Here is a 15,547-nt window from a genome sequence, read left to right on the forward strand (position 1 = left end):
TGTGTTACAGAGTTTAATCTTTTTATAACTTTATCTGATGTGTTGCGCAGAACCCAGCCCATGAATAAACTGAAGGACATCTGTGTTATATAACTGTTACTTGTTATGATTTAGTTGTGAAAATGTCTTTGGAGCTTTGAACAAATTGAGTTAGGAAAAGACTTCCGGTCTCAACTGTGTTTTTAAGGTGAGGAGTCGGTGTACAGGTTTTGCTTGCATAACATAATTTATTGGTGAAGATCTGCTACTAAAAAGATTTCTTATGAAACCAATCTACTTCACTACTAATTTTAATAGGAAAAATGTGTTCATGAGCCACAAAAATTCCACCACTTTCTCCACTTATTTTTTTTAAACACAGAGAGAATCTAATTCAAAATCAAACCTAAAATAAGAAGCCCTCAGAGCTGCTTTGGACACCTTTGTGCAGGTTTGAGAGCCACATGTTGAAAATCCCTTATAAATAGCACGTTTCCTTTCTTTCCTCTCCTGTTTCCACCATCGTCTCTCTCTCATCACACTGCTCACTTTAAATTGCTCTTAGCGAATTAACAATTGCAATAATTCTATCCTTCCAAATTTTTGAATTTCCCTATTGTTGCAAACCATGCATGAATACTGATAATGTCAATGCTAAGTCTATTCAAATAGTGCCAGATTTCCAAGTGTTCACCCGTTTGATGGCTATGATTCTGAAGTGGGCTGCTGATCAGAAACATTAAATTTTAATGATTTGTAGGAGGAACCACAAGTTACCTGGGAGGATTAGTGTACATATATATATATATATATATCCATGGTAGGGGGGTGCGGGGGCGCGGTGGCGCGGTGGCGCAGTGGGTTGGACCAGGTCCGGCTTGCCGGTGGGTCTGGGGTTTGAGTCCCGCTTGGGGTGCCTTGTGGCGGACTGGCGTCCCATCCTGGGTGTGTCCCCTCCCCTTCCAGCCCCACGCCCTGTGTTGCCGGGTTAGGCTCCGGTTCCCTGCGACCCCATCTGGGACAAGCAGTTCAGACAGTGTGTGACACACCCAGGATGAAACGCCAGTCCATCGCAAGGCACCCCAAGCAGGACTTAAGCCCCAGAGCAAGACCAGGTCCAACCCACTGCAGCACCCCCCCGTAACATATAATAAAGGTATAATACTTATAATAACTATGTTATACAGCCCTTTTCCAGAGAACAGGATGAGATGTGGACTTGGGGTAAGGAGCAAACAGAAAAACTTTTATTGTACAAGTTTGTGCTGTGCAGTGTTTCAAAGGTGCAGACAGCGGGAGTGCAGAAATGATGTCGGGTTTGGTACACAGGGCAACACATTTAAGGGCCCACGTTTACACACGGGATGTGCTGGCACAATCGCAGGCTCGCCTCCTGAATCTCAAACACCCTGCCTTACTGAAAAGACAGTCAAATGGGGAGTCAGTGACTAGGCGATGGGGCACTGCTGTGCCTTGGGTGCCCATTTCCTCCCCTTGTTACATTGGCACGGTCACACACGGCACAAACTACAGTACATATTTTGTATCTGTTCTGGAAGAGACAATGTTAATGCACGTTTATTTCAATTAGTATTAAAATACGATTTAATATGTTTAAAAGCTGTTTATGTTTGACATTGCTGGTGCAGCTGGTAGCATAGTGATTAGAGCTTCTGCATTTAAACCAAAAAGGTCATAGGTTCAAATCCCACCTCCAGCTGTAGTACCCTTAGGGAAGCTATTTACCCTAAATTGTTCCAGTAAAAATTACCCAGCTGTATAAAGGGGTAAATAATTGTCAATAGCTTAACATTATAAGTCAATTTGAAGAAAAGCATCAGCAAAATGAACAAATGCAAAAACAGGAGCTCAACTACATTCTGCATCATATGACATCTTGGACAAAGGCAATAAATTAATAGACATTACTTCAAAATAATGTGGTAGACCAGGTTAAGGAAGTGTCCAGGTGGATCTACTGAGTATTTTATTGAAAACAAACAAAAAATGCAACACTTAACCCACAACTTTTTTAGCAACTGCATCAATACGAACCCTCGCTCCACCGGGCGAAAACTCGTTTACATCAGGGCTCTGGAGTCAGTACACAAAACCTACAACTCCAACTCCAGTAACCCAATAATTGCTTCCGACTCCGCAGAACTGGCCAAAAGTTGCACATTATTTTGGGGGTCGACTCCTCCGGCAAATATAGGCCTCAACCTATATTACACCTCTAATTTTAGGGGGACGACATACACCGGATCGACTTATACGCCGGCATATACGGTACATTTAGTAGTTGGAGTCGGTACATTTCTACCGTCTCCGACTCCAGTAACCCAATAACTGCTTTCGACCCCGATTCCACAGCACTGGTTTACATTACTTTATTTAGCAGATGCTTTTCTCCAAAGCTACTTCCAATGAACTCTATATAGTGTTACCATCCCACACACATTTATTCACCAAGGTGACTTACACTGGCTAGATACACTACTTACACTGGGTCACTCATCCATACATCACTGGAACGAACACGCACACACTCTCTCACACTATGTGGAACCATGTTTCATCTCACAACATGTTCAGTGTGGTAGGTTTCTTTCAGTTGTCATTTTATTACCTACACAATTAAAAGCTCATGCAAAAAAAAAAAAAAAAAAAATAGTAATGCAGACACAGACAGAGGTCCTTCAAATTATTTACAGGTTAGTTTCTGCAAAAAAAAATCTTGGGTAAAAGTCTGACAAATAAAGATGTGTTGTAATAGTTTCCATCTTAATACAATTATTAAGGATTAACGTCTAGCTACAATTAAAGCGGTTTAAAATGAGAGAAAAAAATATATATTCCCGACCACTAACTCTTATTCAGACCACGTTCTTGACCAGTTAATCTCAATATCTAACAGCACACGATCAACCGCCACAAACAAGTTAAATTAACTTTTAAATACAGTACAAGTGAGTGAATTATGATTGATGGTCCCACACTTTTGTGTTGTGTGGGTAAATTTCACTGCGAACTAACGGCTGGACTACGAAACGCAGGTATTTTGTTGGTTTGGCGCCGAAACGAACAAAATTTTGTGGACTCCTGGAATCCTCGTTACGGTTTATTTTAATGCCTCTATAATCGTAGGATTACGGTCAGAGTCTATTACACGCCTACGGTAGGCGGTCGTCGGCCGCGTTCTGGCGGGGGCTACAGAGAAAGACGGGGGAGGTGCCGTTTGGCGCAGTACGAACACCGGGCGATTTTCTGTCCTTTCACTGAAACACATCGTCTGTTGGCGGTTCTCTTTTCGATTTATTATTTTTTTAATTGTTATATCTTTACTTTTATATCTGTGTCATATATATATTAAGCGATAAGCACGAATAAAATCGCAACATGAGTTCGATCAACGTAAAGAAGCTGAAAGTAAACGAGCTGAAGGACGAGCTGAAGAAACGGCAGCTCTCCGACAAGGGGCTGAAGGCCGAGCTCATGGACCGGCTGCAGGCCGCGCTTGACGAGGAGGCCCAGGCCGGGGGAGAGTTCCCGGGGCCCGGAGCCGAGGAGAACGGCGACGAGGGCGGCTACAACGACGGCGCGGGCGTCGCAGATGAGATGGTAGAAGATCTAGAGGAGGATATGGCTGGAGAGAGCATGGAGGCCGATGGGGAGCCCGAGGAGGGGGACGAGGTGGGTGAGGCGGACGCTGAGGAGCCCGCGGCCGAAGGTGGATGCGAGGACGTCGGCGGGCAGCAGGACGATGAGATGGGCGACGAGGAGGACGAGGACGCCGCGCTCGAGATGGACAAGCTAGTGGACGAAGACGAGGACGCGGCGCTGCTGAAGGAGGACGATGAGGATATGGAGAAACTGGACGACGATGACGGATTGCCTGGATCGCAGCCAATAGACGGTGAGTCCCGGTTAAAAATGAACGGAAACAGGTTAATATTCGCATCATTAGATTCTTGGCGGTATACGGTATAGTAGCCCTGCCTGGTGCTGTCGAGTCGTTGCGTAGCTCTGCCTGGACGCCGGGCCGCGGTCATTTTAACGTTAATTTAGCTTGCCGACGGCGATGCAGCTTCTGTGGTCTTTGGTAGAGTAGTACGATTTCGGATTTGGAATTGTAGACATATTCAGCCTGAATTTCAGGGGTCACCGAGGTTAGCTTTTCGCGGTCCGTGAGGAGGTTCCCGTGTGGATCCGAACCGACGCTGTAGTAGATCGTAGATGAGGATGCACATGGCATCACGCCGACTCCATTGTTGTGGGAACGAGGACACATGATGATGATGATGAAGTAGGTTTCACTCCGGCCGGTCTCTCTAGCTCGCGGTTAACAGGCAAACACGGCGCACACAGTACTCCCGGTGCCGACTTTCAGTCTCGATCTAACGCCGGGGCCGCTCGGCGCGGTCTGGCCGGGTTTTGCGACGCGGGGACGAGAGGCCTCGGAGACCGGGCGCCCGAGCGCTTCTTCGCGGCGCTCAGACCGGCTCTTATTTATATAACACGCGACTTTCCTTTTGTTTGTGCGGTTTATTTGGACTCGAGGAGCACTACCAGTCACTGTTAAAAGCTGAAAAAAGGTGCATCTAAAACCCAAATCTTGCGCACTTGACGCTCAGCTCATCATTCATTATTATTCAGTTCGGACGGTTTTTCCTTTTTCCCCCTCATCATCATGCGATACCGTGAGGACGAGACATGATGTTACAACGACGTACTAAGTTCAAGCTTGACCGGCATGAGTATATGATATGATGTTAATGGTGAAAGACATCCCACCGGGGTATTTTCTGTTCAGTGCTGTATTTTGAACCTGAATCTCTGACTCTGGGTCCTTTGGTGACGGCAGAGGGAGGCCGAGCGGTGCCTCGTCGTGGGCCGCCATTAACAGCCTGGCTCCGACACGGAGGAGGAGCGCCTCATTACTGTGTACTGTTTTATTTTTCAAAGGGGATGCGGACAAAGACAAGAACGCTGAACAGAAGAATAAGAAGGGTGTTAAGAGACGTCGGGAGGAACATGGAAGGGGCTACTTTGAATTTATTGAAGAGAGCAAATACAGCCGGTAAGGATGGTAGAGTCTGGCCTTCGGTATGCCTGAAGTGCCACTCGATGTCGTCTTAAACACCGTATTGGCTTAAAAAGCCAATGCGTACATCCTATATTTACTGTTTTTAATAATAATAATAAAAAATGAATTTGGGGGGAGGGGTGAAGGATATCTCGGTGTATATTGTCTGCGGTTAACAACTGCAACAAAAAACGGGGGGAAAAGAAACTGGCTAAAGAATTTTGCTTCCACAAATACACGTTATCTGTGTGTAGTTGGTGAACACGAATGTTGTTTTAGTCGAACATTGTTGCATTTCCATATTTTATACACGAAAAGTGAGCTTTATGGGTGTCCTGTATCTGTGGGGACGCGGTATGAGGTTGGGTTTCCCTCGCGCAGGGTGACAAAGGAGCGGAGCCTGAGGGGCGGGAGAGGGGGGGGGGGGTCGCTCTGTGCAGTGAACGCAGCGAGTGGTGGTGCAGGCAGCGCGCATGCTCAGTGGACAATCCATATGGAACATCTGTCAGTCTTTGGAGTGGGAATTTACATGACTAGTGCGCCTATTGGGGGAGGTGGGAAGGGATGCACTGATGCTACAGTTTGGACTTATTTATTTTCATCGTTTCATTTCATCGGTGAGTTGGTTTCTGCAGTCTTTTCCTTGCTGTGTGATTGTGCAGTAATGTACTTCTTTCCCTTTTTTTACAGGCACATTTTATTTTGTTGCTTCTTTGCTTCTTTGTTCCTGAATCGGTGTATCTTGTTTTTTGTTAGACTTGTGCTTATAGGAAACTCTTTATGTGGTGTTTTTCATATAATTATATCAACCTTTTATTGTTGTAATAAGCTGGCTACTAAAGTTTGATAAATGTTAACTGTGCTGTTTGACAAATTAAGTGCCGCGTGCTTTTAATTTTCCCCTTATTTACACACAGTAATATTGTTGAGAATACAAAATAGTTTTGCTTCTTGAAGAAAGTTATTTTAATAAACAGATCACAAGATGAAGCAACTTTTAACCTGTAGTTTAAAAAAAATGGCTTGTACTGTCAGAATGTCCTTGTTTTGAGTCTTCCTCCTAATGTAGTACCCTTGAGCAAGGTACTTGTGTTGAGTTGCTTCTGTAAGAATATTTCAGTGTATAAATGGGTAAATCATAAGTATATTACAGAAATCTAATATGTTACCCTAGACAACTAAATAATGTATAGCTGTAAATTTCAGATGTATTGCAGCATAGCATGGCTGCATTTTTGCCCACTAATAAAACACAGGGGGGCACCTGGTGGTGTCGTGGTTAGAGCTGCTGCCTTTGAACCTAAAGGTCACAGGTTCATTGGCCCCTCTAGCTGTAATACCCTTGAGCAAGGTACTTACCCTAAATTGCTCCAGTAAAAAAAAAAAAAAAAAAAAACCCAGCTGTATAAATGGGTAAATAATTGTAAGTAGGTTAACACTGCAAGTCACTTTCTAGAAAAGCGTCAGCTAAATGAAGTGTGTCTGTAGGAAAAAAAATTGTGTGGTTAAAGAATATGAGCTTATGGTAAAGCAGCATTTTTATTATTTAATGTAGCCTGCATAGGCTGTTTAGTCTGTGTAATAGGTGGCAAGACTGACTGACCTATTTGGTTCAATGTAAAATACAAATCTTCATAATGATTAATGCATTGCCAGTTTTGTGCAAGTTGAACATCCACCAGCTGTATTGATTTGTTTGGGTGCCACCTTGCATAGCCTGTTCATGTCTGATAATGGATTTTTCAACAAATTAATTCCTGGCTGGCAGCTGAGAATAACCACTGGGGGGCATGGTTGTTACAGGCATATATAGATAGTGTCTCCTTAATGTATCCTGTGTGTGGAATCATACGATCATTCACCAAGAATGAGTGGAGCTTTTCTGCATTCTCTTGCAATTAATTCACTGAAATTAACTTAAGGGTTTATGTCACTTTTTCTTAAACATCACTGGTTGCTGTGGTTATTTTGTTAAAGATAACTAGCAATTCTGATTTAAGACTAGATGCCTGTGCTTGCGCACCGGTCTGATGTACTTTCAGCTTTATTGAATATGGGGGGTCTCATGCTACACAGCATCTGTTTCATGGCCCTTTGTGAACTGTTTCTTGTAACAAGATATTTGCAACGCTCATGCATTTCAAGGAAGGTTTTATTTCCACATGTACCACACTGGAGTCGTCATTGATTTCTTCCTGGACTGTTCTGGGTCCCTCGCCCTCAGGTGCTCTGTAGGTTTTTAAAGTTAATAAGGCTGACGCTGCAATTTGTTTTAGGGCCAAGTCTCCACAGCCACCTTTGGAGGAGGAAGATGAGGAGTTTGATGACACCACCGTCTGTCTCGACACTTGTGAGTGAACAGTGTGTGCGTGGTTAAACAATACTGGTAAAATCTTAACCAGAATGTAAGATGCTTAAAGATCCCACCCTTTACTCTGTTAGGACCTTTAATCCCTTTTAAATTTATTTTACTGTATAGCATTTGTTCCACTCATTTAAAATCCTGTGTTTATTAGTGTTTGGTAGCTAGTCTTATGTTCAGCGAAAGCGTCTTGTAGAGACTTTATTGCAAAAATCGAAGAACGCATAAAGGCTAGTCTTTTTTTATATTGATTTACAATATTCCTCCATTCATGTTGTCCATAATCAACATCTACTTGTCCAGTGCAGGGTGGTAGTGGTCAAGATCCTATACAAGAAACAAAAGAAATGAGACAGGGTGTTTAATATTACTGCCAAAAACCTATAAGTAAAAGAAAGTTCAATAACATTCTACTTTTTCTGAATAGATGTTATTAATACTAAAGCATTTTTTTTGTTGCTCTGTAAAACATGAAAGATTTTTCTAAAGACATTTTGACCCGATTGCATGGCTTCTCTTGGTTCTGAGCAGACAACAGTGATCTGCATTTCAAAGTGTCACGGGACCGCTACAGTGCCTCCTCTCTCACCATGGAGAGCTTTGCCTACTTGTGGGCAGGTGGCAGGGCCTCCTATGGAGTGGCTAAGGGCAAGGCCTGTTTTGAAATGAAGGTGAGACCATGCTACTGTTTACATTAAACAGATTATAGGGGCGGTAGGGTTTGTATTTTTCCCCATTTGACTACACACTGAAGATGATGACCAACTGCCAGATTAGATGAGACGTACCATGCTGAGCTGGGGATTCTCAAGATACCATATAGCAACAATATCATTATTACTTGTTAACTGGCTTAGAATTGTTACTAATCTAGAATGCCCAGGAGGGGTGGGCAGCCACTGGCCCTTGGATCCCCAGAGGTTTTTTTTTCTCCCTCGATTTTCAGTTGAGTTTTTGTTCCTTTGCTCCATGGCCAGTAAGCATACTTATAGCTCTATAGAAATACTATATTATGGTAGTCATTAGTCAGCTGTCTTCATTGTTTATCTGATGTATTTGTTTTTCTTGCCTTAGGCCTGTGTTAAAGCATTCTGTTTCACTACGTGAGAATAGCGCTCTGTAAAAATGAATTGCTGTTGTAACTGAACAGATCATTGAGAAGATTCCTGTGAAGCATGTGTCCAGCAAAGGCATTGAGATCCACGATGTCCAAGTGGGCTGGTCCTTGGCTAGTGGCAGCCTTCTCTTGGGTGAGGTTTTAAAGGAGTGAATTTGACTTGCATATGCTTAAATATCTGGAGATTTCCAAATTAAGTCTGGTAACTATTCCCATCAGGTGAGGAGGAGCACTCCTACGCCTATTCCGTCAAGGGAAAGAAAACCATTAACTGTGTGACTGAAGACTATGGGGAGACCTATGATGAGAACGATGTTATCGGTTGTCTTGTTGTAAGTGCTCAGTTTTAAGTAGTCAGGTGCTGTACTGCTGTGACAAGTTGCAAAATATAGCTGTTTATAGTACATTGTTTATCACAGAACTTTGAAGCGGACGAAGTGGAGCTGTCCTACTCCAAGAATGGTCGGGACCTTGGTGTGGCCTTCAAAGTCAGCAAGGATTTGTTGACTGGACGGCCCCTTTTCCCTCATGTCCTGTGTCATAACTGTGCTGTGGAGTTCAACTTTGGCCAGCGAGAGATGCCATACTTCTCCCAGCCAGAGGGCTTCAACTTTCTGCAGCAGATTCCAGTGGAAGACCGTGTGCGTGGCCCCAAAGGGCCAGAGACCAAGAAGGACTGCGAGGTATGATTTGAGGTGCTCAGTGAAGGTGGTGGGGAAAAGAATGTCATTGTCTCTCTGTGCCAGGCAATTTGTGGATTTATGCTGCTGTTTTGTCCCTACTAACATGAACACCTTATTCTGAAGGTCATTGTTATGGTTGGCCTCCCTGGTGCTGGAAAGACTGCTTGGGTGACTAAACATGTGGAAGAAAACCCTGGGAAGTACAATGTCCTGGGCACCAACACTATCTTGGAGAAAATGATGGTTAGTTTAATACTAATTTATCTTGCTTCACAAAGATCCAATAAATGGAATGTTTAATTAGCAAAAATGCACCTGTAGCAATGTTGTGATCTTCACTGATGTTTAGCCTCAGCATGAATTTTGTTTAATGTGCCACACAAGACATTTAATTAGTGTGATTTGCTCAAACAGGTTAATCAAAAATGTAATTAATGCAGGTTTTCCCTAGTCAAGTATGTGTATCTTATGAATTGAAACTTGCTTTTAAACAGTAACTTGTGTCCATGTGCAGATATCTAGCTTGAAGAGACAAATGAAGGACACAACAAAACTGACTGCCATCTCCCAGCGTGCCCCTCTGTTCCTGGGGAAGTTCATTGAGATTGCTGCCCGCAAAAAGCGCAACTACATCCTGGACCAGGTGAAGAATTGTCTTATGTGGATAAAGTGCTGTTTCTTCAGTGTCCAAGTACACACATTAACCCCTAATTTCTTCCTCTGAACAGACCAATGTGTCTGCTCCTGCCCAAAGGAGGAAAATGTGCCTGTTTGCTGGGTTTCAGCGCAAGGCTGTGGTGGTCTGTCCAACAGATGAGGACTACAAACAGAGGACACAAAAGAAGGCTGAGACAGATGGAAAAGATGTCCCTGAGCATGCTGTGCTCAAAATGAAAGGTTTGACCACATTTCAGTCCTTTTTCAGATAAACTTTCAGCTGTACAAAAGCTCAGACTTACAGGCCCCCTGCTGCAGGTATCTACACGCTGCCAGAGGAAGGCGAGTGCTTCAATGAGGTCATATACGTAGAGCTGCAGAAGGAGGAGGCTTCCAAGCTGCTGGAGCAGTACAAGGAGGAGAGCAAAACTGCCCTGCCACCAGAGAAAAAACCCAACCAGGGTGGAGCTCCTGCTAAGAAAGGGGGAAACCGTGGCCGCGGTGGCAAGAACCAGTTCAACCGCGGCGGAGGACCAGGACAGAGAGGAGGCCGGGGTGGTTTCCAGAACCGAGGCAGCTTCAGGGGAGGTGAGACCAAGTGGTTATGTGAGGCTTAAATTTTTTTTTTTTTCTTTTTTCCCTCAGACCATTTGAAACCAAATTTCCTCCTGTTATTTCTTGTAATTTACATGTATTCTGCATGTATGGCTCATAATGAAAATGGAATATGTTAGGATGCTCATTTTCAGGATCACTGGTTGAAGTGATTGTAGAAGACCCAAGGAGACTGACAATGAGGTGTATGTCTCTGTAGTGCCTGGACCCAGGGGTGGATTCAGCAGGCCACCTCGAGCATTCTTGCCTCCACCTGCTTTCCGAGGGGGCTTCTCTAATCGCGGCAGCTTTAATCGAGGTGGTGGCATGCCCAGTCGGGGCGCAGCCCCCAGAGGCGGACCTGCTAGGGGGAACATGGGCCACAGGGGAGGCGCTATGAACAGGGGCAGCATGGCCCGTGGGGGTGGCGGCAACAGAGGCAACTTCAACCAGGTATGTGGATTGACATTAAGGGAGGTTGAAGGTTGCAGTCATTATTTCACTGGTGCATTCACTCATTTTGAGAATTAATTCAGTATATTCCCCATTTTTATGTATTTACTTTTATATGCTGACAATGTCAAGTTGTAGAATTCAGAAATGCTTCAGATGTTATGGGTTGATACTTGCATTTCTCAGGGTAGCTCTTCTGGTGTTGAGTGTCATGGACAGGTTGTCTTAAATATTTTACAGCAGAAATTTCGAGGCAGGGGCAGCAACAACAACCGTGGCTTCAAAAACGGCAACTTTGGAATGAATAAGGCCCAGGCCTTCAACCAGAACTGGCAACAGGGGGTAGGTGTTTATAAAATGAGTTTTATCATTCCATTACTAGAAGCTAAAGTAATTTTACTTATGAAATGTATCAACATTCAGCAACACACTTCATTTTCAGTTATGAGCTGTAAATTCAACATATATGCATCATTAAACCTGATATTAACTAATTCAGTTTTCATCTGTAGTTCTGGAACCAGAAGCCATGGAGCCAGCAGTATCATCCAGGATATTATTGAGGACTTGCAGAAGAATGGACTGGTGGCACAATGACACCCCATACCCCCCACTGCAGATGCTTACTTTTTTTTTTTTTTTGGAAGTCCCTACTTTTAATGGAAAAAAAAAAAAAAAAAAACATTCCGCATCTTAGGAGAAGTGCCTGTGGGTTCTGTTTGCAGCTTTATGAATTTTTTTTTTTTTTTTTTTTTTTTTTTGTATATTGGTTATCCGTTTATTTTAAATCCCATGCTTTAAGACGTTAAGTGTCAGGAACCTCAGCATTGATTCAGGGTGGGATGTTTTTTTGGTGAATTTCAGGGGTCAACATTTTATCTGTACAATGTGATTTTTACTGAAGTATCTGACTTTTGCATAGTACCAGTTGTCCTTATTAGTGTTAACTTTGACGCTTATAAATCAGGAGCACATAGTGCTCCTTTTAGAAGCATGTTGTCATTGTGGTAAATTTGTATTGTAGTCTTGCTGCATCAAATGTGTTTCTAATGGATGAAGCTGTGAGGGTTGGATTTTTTTTTTTTTTTTTCCTTTTAATGCTTCATTTGTTGGTTAAAAATACTAAAACCTTGTAATAGCTAACAGCAGGTTTACAATAAATGGGTTCTTTGCTTTTTTTAAAACTTGTATGGCTTGTTTCTGCCATTTATAACAAAGGTGTTAAGCAGCCTTTGAATGTGATTGGGGTAGCTGATTGCTGAGAGACACCAGCCTGCTTTGTCACACAAGATCAGGCTTGTGGTAAAGAAAAGCAACATCACCAAGGGACAGAATTGCCTTCCCACAGTAAGCCACTGGGATGCTGGCAGTACAGTGAATTTAAAGAACCCATCATGAATAAAGCAACATTTCCATGCTGTTGGTCTTTGTCAGTAGTGACCCCATTGATTATAACACGCTGTTTTTGTAGTTTAGGAATACTTGCAGTACTCAAGCTATTTATGAAGGCCAAGGTATAGTATTACAGAGGAGCACAGGCCTGACTGTCACTTAACAGGTTTTGGGGGGGGAGTTGTTTGACCACTTATTTAAGTGATGAGAAACTGCCATTTTACTATCAAGTTGACCTGCAGTGGTGCTTTATTTTGGGAAATGAATATATCTAGCAAGGTGCGCAGTTACTTGCACATAAGCTTGTTTGTATTTTACACATTGCATACAGCAGTCAGGTTACCACTCATTTTGGAATGGGGATATGTCTACAAATGGTGCTGTGATTCAACCTTCAAATGGTTAGATCCATGGCCATTTTCATGGATTGCAATCTTGCATAGGTTAGAGCAGTGAAACACTGGCTATTACTGTATTAATGATCAGAATAGTAGTTTGTAGAAAACCTCCTTGGCCAGTTCACCTGTGCAGCGCACAAATGAGCACTGAGGGCAAAACGGTTACAGTACTTCAATGAGTGACAGTGCTTGACAGGTTTGACATAAAGCTTACTTGGCAGTGTTTCTGGATGTACACAGATGTTCTTTTTTGTAAAATAGACAAATTCAGTTTTGTTTTTATACATTGAAATGTTTTGTATTTTGCTATGAGAATTAAAACAGAAATAAAATGACAAATATTCAGTTTATTCTACCTACCCACAATCCTCCATACACACCCACCCACCTCTTCTTAAAAAGAAAGATCATGGGACACTTGCTTCATAGAGCAATTTTCAACAGCTTTCTGTGATATGGAGCCCTGAAATTCTGACTATTTAAACCAGGATTTGGAAAATGCAAATAATTGCATTTAAATGTATGTGCAGATACGCTTAACAGTGCTTGAGTGTGCATATTGCTTTTAATGTATTCACTTCTCAACATGAGATTGTATTCTCAACTTTATAAACCTGGAAATAAGTGGTTAAATTTGTTCACAATGAAAATTTATTAATACAAAGTGTTCTGGTCTTGGAGTTAAGACCTCTATTCCATTTTATTTTTAATTCATCTGTTAAAATTCAGTGGATGCACTTCAAATACAACTCCTTAAAAATTCAAAATGAAACCACCTTCCCAAGGTAGAATTATAGAGTGATACAGCTAGGGAAATTAGAGGTGGATAGTCAAAAAAAAATACATTTAAAAAAAAGAAAAACCAAACCCTCCCTCAGGCATCATGCCACACCATGTATTGATCTTTTGTTTATTTGTGTTCCATGAAATGCAAAGGTTGAAATGAAAAAGAATCTAGTTCTCCAGTACAGTATAATCAATCTGGTTCTGCTGCACAGCAGATTCCATGAAGGTAACTAACACCACCTTAACTTACCCCCTCCTCAGGTCTCCCCTTCCATATCTCTAGTCAGCTTTTCCTATCCCAAAAACTTCCAGGATACAGCTATTGCTGGAGCAATGTGCAGGGACTGTTGTCTAATACACCCAATCTCTCAGTCCCACAGCACTCATTGGCCAATGCTCATGATAGTCCAATTACTCTGGTATTCGCTCTCCTCCGATACTCGCAACCCTTCCACAGCCACCAGCACAAAGTACTTCCATACATGTTCTTGACAAACATGCACCATACAGTATAGTACAACCACATATGCATGAAGTCAACCCTACATACAGTATGTGTTTCCCAACAACACAACTTCTATCCATGATCTTCGGATCAGAGAATTTACTAAACAGAGTAAAATTAACATGGCATAAACTCATGGGTATATTTAAGAAAATTAGGGAACACAAATTCACTCTTACCTATGCAAAGAAACTTAATTACATTTATCTCAGTCAGATTAACAAACCTGACATGTAAAAGAAGCGCCTTTCTCCACTACAGCCACATCCACCCCACTCTAACCTACGGCTGTGAAATGTGAAATACCACACTGGGCAAAGAAAAAAGTCTTGTCACTGTCATGAACCACTACACAACCCACTGCCACAATGTTATATCATCATTATACCATATACTGTTTAACTGACACTGTTATGCAAAGCGATTTACAACTGGCAGGAGTAAGACTCAAACCAGTATCACACACATATGAAATTTATATTACATATTACATCATTAGTTCTAACTGCTAAAATAACATTTGTCCCATAATAACAGACATAGGGATACCATTCAAATAACTAACAAATGAAAAAAGCCATTAATTCAGATACTCCAAGTAAGTTAGAGCTGCTGCCTTTGGATCCAAAGGTTGCAGGTTTGAGCCCCACCTCTAGCTACAGTACTCTTAAGCAAGGTACTTACTCTAAATTGCTCCAGTAAAAAAAATTACCCACCTGTATAAATGGGTAAGATTATAAATTACTTTGGAGTAAAGCATCAGCTAAATGAATAAATGTAAAGACTCAAGATACTGATCTGAAACTGCTTGGATTTTTTTTCAAGCACAGTGCTCAGAAACATTGTTCCCAAGAGCACATCAGAGTCTTATGACTGTGCTGAACAGGACTTTATTACATTGCACTGTTTTGGCATGAATAGGGGGCACGGTGGCGCAGTGGGTTGGACCAGGTCCTGCTCTCTGGTGGGTCTGGGGTTTGAGTCCTGCTTTGGGGTGCCTTGTGATGGACTGGCATCCCATCCTGGGTGTGTCCTCTCCCCCTCCGGCCTTACGCCCTGTGTTGCCGGGTAGGCTCCGGTTCCCCGTGACCCCATATGGGACAAGGGGTTCAGAAAGTGTGTGTGTGTGTGTGTGTTTTGGCATGTTTTGCAGAAGTGATGTAAAGTAGAGTAAGGCCTGGCTTACGCCCCTTAAATAAACACACACGCGCACTGTGTGCAATCTCTTATCCCAAGTGGGGTCGCAGCAAGCCTGGGGCCTAGCCCAGCAGCACAGGGCACAGGGCTGGAGGGGGAGGGGAGCATACCCCGGACGGGACGACAGTCCACCGCAAGGCACCCCAAGCAGGACTTGAGCCCCAGACCCAACACAGGGCAGGATGTGGTCAAACCTGCTGCGCCACTGAACCCCCCCCTTAAATACTGCAGCTCAAATAAAGTGAAAGTACTGCTCCAAATTCTTCACACCATTTACTCTTAATAATTTTGTAGACATGGAGCACGGCGGCGCAGCGGGTTTTGCCGGGTCCCGCTCT

The 15,547-nt window shown here is 42.9% G+C and overlaps 1 protein-coding gene across 2 annotated transcripts; it reads left to right on the forward strand.

The window, feature by feature from the left end:
- Positions 1-3,196: 3,196 nt before the first annotated feature.
- Positions 3,197-12,115, forward strand: hnrnpub (heterogeneous nuclear ribonucleoprotein Ub). 2 transcript variants are annotated; one of them, XM_018735289.2, is made up of 14 exons: positions 3,197-3,895; positions 4,945-5,059; positions 7,342-7,415; positions 7,959-8,098; positions 8,578-8,677; positions 8,764-8,876; positions 8,964-9,227; positions 9,351-9,470; positions 9,742-9,870; positions 9,956-10,124; positions 10,203-10,472; positions 10,699-10,931; positions 11,172-11,273; positions 11,444-12,115. In XM_018735289.2, the coding sequence occupies exons 1-14, from the start codon at positions 3,379-3,381 to the stop codon at positions 11,492-11,494; spliced, it is 2,397 nt and encodes a 798-aa protein (XP_018590805.2). In that variant the 5' UTR covers positions 3,197-3,378; the 3' UTR covers positions 11,495-12,115. The 2 variants fall into 2 exon arrangements, with proteins under 2 accessions (XP_018590805.2, XP_018590806.2); XM_018735290.2 differs by having other exon boundaries at positions 11,175-11,273.
- Positions 12,116-15,547: the final 3,432 nt, after the last annotated feature.

Source organism: Scleropages formosus, chromosome 1, assembly GCF_900964775.1.
Source record: "Scleropages formosus chromosome 1, fSclFor1.1, whole genome shotgun sequence".
Classification (NCBI taxonomy): Eukaryota; Metazoa; Chordata; class Actinopteri; order Osteoglossiformes; family Osteoglossidae; genus Scleropages; species Scleropages formosus.